This window comes from Myxocyprinus asiaticus, chromosome 25 (genome assembly GCF_019703515.2).
Source record: "Myxocyprinus asiaticus isolate MX2 ecotype Aquarium Trade chromosome 25, UBuf_Myxa_2, whole genome shotgun sequence".
Taxonomy (NCBI): Eukaryota; Metazoa; Chordata; class Actinopteri; order Cypriniformes; family Catostomidae; genus Myxocyprinus; species Myxocyprinus asiaticus.
Genome location: NC_059368.1, coordinates 617,501 through 621,393, shown reverse-complemented (window position 1 = coordinate 621,393; position 3,893 = coordinate 617,501). Strand labels below are relative to the sequence as shown.

The 3,893-nt window shown below is 40.2% G+C and overlaps 1 protein-coding gene across 2 annotated transcripts in view; it reads right to left on the bottom strand.

Moving 5' to 3' along the window:
- Window positions 1-1,472: 1,472 nt before the first annotated feature.
- Window positions 1,473-3,893, bottom strand: part of LOC127416213 (echinoderm microtubule-associated protein-like 1) — a 13,670-nt gene continuing 11,249 nt past the window's right edge. The window contains exons 6-7 of one of the 2 annotated variants that reach the window (XM_051655433.1): window positions 3,852-3,878; window positions 1,473-3,535 (exon numbers count right to left, since the gene is read on the bottom strand). In XM_051655433.1, coding sequence (XP_051511393.1) covers window positions 3,264-3,535; window positions 3,852-3,878 — 299 coding nt within the window. In that variant the 3' untranslated portion in view covers window positions 1,473-3,263. The remainder of the gene's footprint in view (window positions 3,536-3,851; window positions 3,879-3,893) is intronic. The other variant, XM_051655434.1, reaches the window with a different exon arrangement.

Below are 3,893 nucleotides of genomic sequence, written 5' to 3'. Positions count from 1 at the left end.
GTTTTGATCTGTGTGTGTGTGTGTGTGTGTGTGTGTGTTTTGCATTGTGGATGTGCTGGAGGCCCATCCCATAATTTCTGTGTGGGTGTTCCATATTGTGGCTGATTGATTGATTTTATTTGACAAATAATAATAATAAAAATACTCTGTATTATAGTCTCACTCATTTATTTCCTATGGTGGGTGCTGTGGGTCAAATTTGACCCCGAACAGTACGAGTGTTACTTTTAATTTTTTGCAACCATTTAGACTCATCAAATCAAGTACGTTTTGTGTGTGTGTGTGAGTGTGTGTGAGTGAGTGAGTGTGTGTGTGTGTGTGTGTGTGTTTGAGTGTGTGTCTGTGTATGTCTGTGTGTGTGTGTGTGTGTGAGAGAGAGTGTGTATGTCTGTGTGTGTGTGTGTGTGTGTGTGTGTGTATGTGTTTGTGTGAGAGTATGTGTGTGTGTGAGTGTGTCTGTGAGTGTGTCTGTGAGTGAGAGAGTGTGTGTGTGTGTGTGTGTGAGAGAGAGTGTGTGTCTGTGTATGTGTGTGTGTGAGAGAGAGAGTGTGTGTCTGTGTGTCTATGTGAGTGTTTGTGTGAGAGTGTGTGTCTGTGTGAGTGTTTGTGTGAGAGTGTGTGTCTGTGTGTGTGAGTGTGTCTGTGTGTGAGTGTGTGCATGCATGTGTGTGCGTGAGTGTAAGTGTGTGTGTGTGTGTGTGAGTTTGTATGTGTGTTTATGTGTGTGCGTGAGTGTAAGTGTGTGTGTGTGTGTGTGTGTGAGTTTGTATGTGTGTTTATGTGTGTGTGTGTGTGAGAGAGAGAGAGTGCGTGTCTGTGCATGTGTGTGTGTGTGTGTGTGTTTGTGTCTGTGTGAGTGTTTGTGTGAGAGTATGTGTCTGTGTGTGAATGTGTGTGTGAGTTTTTCTGTGTGTGTGTGTGTGAGAGAGAGAGTGTGTGTCTGTGTGTGTGTGAGAGAGAGTGTGTGTCTGTGTGTGTTTGTGCATGAGAGAGAGAGAGTGTGTCTGTGTGAGTGTTTGTGTGAGAGTGTGTGTCTGTGTGAGTGTTTGTGTGAGAGTGTGTGTCTGTGTGTGTGTGTGTGTGTGTGTGTGTGTGCGTGAGTGTGTGTAAGTGTCTGTGTGTGTGAGTTTATGAGTGTTTGTGTGTGTGTGTGTTGTCTGTGTTTGTGTCTGTGTCTATGTGTGTGTGTGTGTGTTGTCTGTGTTTGTGTCTGTGTCTGTGTGTGTGTCTGTGAGTTTGTGAGTGTTTGTGTGTGTGTGTGTGTTTGTGTCTGTGAGTTTGTGAGTGTTTGTGTGTGTGTGTGTGTGTGTGTTGTGTGTTTGTGTCTGTGTCTGTGTCTATATGTGTGTGTCTGTGTGTGTGTGTGTGTTCAGATGGCAAGTGGAGGAAAAGTCACCAAGTCTTGTGCAGCTCTGATACATCTCTTTTAATTAGAAAAAGAAATGTCAAACAGGTCAAAAAAACACCCGAACAGTAACCAAGGGTTAAACAAACCCCTTAAATTAAGTATTAAACTTCAGTGTACCACATGGCCACACCAAAGATCGCATCCTAGTACCAGCCCTGGCGTGCCAACCAAGCAACCACAGTCACTGCTACTTAAATTGGCATGAATTTAAATGCCACCTTCATGCACAGATGCCCATCTTTAGAAGAAGTGGTTTGGTTGAGAGTATCAGATGTGATGAGATTCTATTGGCTTATCAGAATAAACACTGAACTGATGGGTTGATGGATGCATGTTGTTTTAGAGAAGGTTTGCTGGATTTTCCAATGCTTCTCCTCAAATAGTTGACTGTAAGTGAATGAATGTTTACAAGTAAATGTACCCAATGAACACAATTCAAAAGCTGATTCATCAGGAAAGTGTTTATATGCTGCCAACCATAACATCTCTAAACCTCCAAGAACACAGTCAGACTGCAGCACAGGACACTGAAGATCTCTTACTGTGTTCAGATGTCAATCAGCTTCAGATTTCTCAACGTCATCTTATTTCATGAAAGATCAATAGTTTTTGGGCCAAACAGGGTGTTGCAGTTGAACAGCAAAATTCAGCTCATTGGGCAGCAGATGGCAATCATGAATTAATGGAGTGCATATTATGGGCTTTCTGAGATTTCCATGTACACATAAAATATAGGAGACTGGGGCTAGTTGTCACACACTTTATTCCAGTAAATTTTTCTCAGGGTGGGTTTATTTTTGAAAGTCAACATCTGCATAGACAAACCTTAAAGTCTTGGCTACAAAAAAGCTAATGCACATGTTCACCCTTCCTGCCCAGGAAAATAATCCACACATGGGGAAAGTTGTCACAATGGAACCTGAATTAAACCAGTGGTGTAGGTATCATGTGAACAGAAACACAATGTACGCCTGCATTACACCAGCAAAATGTATGAATTAAAATAATTATGAAGCTCAAACTGATTCATGAAAGAACACAAATAATAAAGATAACTAAAATATCAAAACATTGTTTTGGCCAACAAATATTGTATTAAATTAAATACATTTCATCAAATAAATTGGATATATTAATGACATTCAAAACAAATTTGACAAATCTGCCTCGATAAAAAATGTGACAACATGCCCCGACGTGACTTTCATGAAAAATACCTTTGTCCTAACAACACATTTAAACCTTTTGGTCTTCATAATATAGTTGACTCTTATCTTAATGAATGCTAGTGTTGTATAATTATGTCAGCTTTTTACTCAAGAGCTATAATAAAAATATGAGAGTGAAATTTTACTTTAGAGGCAAGAATTCCCAAAAATGATCTGATTTAAGCACTAGTTGATTGAAACCAATATACAAAACCTCTCTCTTCGAGAAAGCACACATTTGTGTAATTGGACTCTTGACTCCAAATCTCATCGTTACTAAGACCTTGTGACAACCTCCCCATGTGACAACTAGCCCCAGTCTCCCTAAATGAAAACATAGGGGTTCTTTTTAAAGGTTTTCATGTAGTCCTATACTCAGACACGTGTGTCTGAACATCTCTGAACATTTTTTTACATTTACACTCGATCGCAATTGTTTTATGTATGTATATAGAAAATTGACCATCGCATTATTTTGACTATTTTTTTTATTTTATTTTTTTATTATGAATTCAAATTTATTGGCCCCAAAAATCATTCTTCTCTCTCCAGACAATGAGCAACTAATGAATACTAATCAACTCCATTCTACATCATGCATTTACTTTAAACAAGCCGAATGTTTTGTGGTGAAACTCTTGACGTGTTCAGTAACAGATCTGGAAGTACCGACTGGGTGATTTGATGGGACTCTTGTAGTTTGGGGTCTGGAGGGGTGAGACAGGTGTTTGACAGGGACTCTTCTGCAGGAGGACAGTAAACGCAGCGTTTCTCCCTTCTACTGCTTTACTCTTCTCTGTGTCCGCTGCAGGCGGTCCGCTCGCTGGGGGAAACGTGCTGGGCTGCAGGGTCGTGAAGAGCGCTGGATCAGTAGATCCAGTCCTTCTTGACAGACGGCTCAGATAGATCTGCATAGTCACTAAGTAAATGGGGCAGGACGGAGATGTAGAAGAGGAGGAAGAACACATTGAGAGAGCTGAGCCGCTGAGAGATATTAATGTACACCTTTCGTTTTGCATAATACAATCATTACACTCAAATAAAAATGTCATGCCCATTTACGTACGAGTGATAATGTACTGTCAATTTCACGGTGAGGTTCTGACTGTTGGGTTTATTTGCAATAATGCCCAACTAACTGCGCACAACACCTTTCTGTAGACACCTAAATTATTCTATGTATATTCTTTATACATAATATGGAGTGATTATGTATAATTTAGTATGACACCTACCTTTGCAGTGAGTCACACGTCTTGTGCCTGAAAAATAGAAAT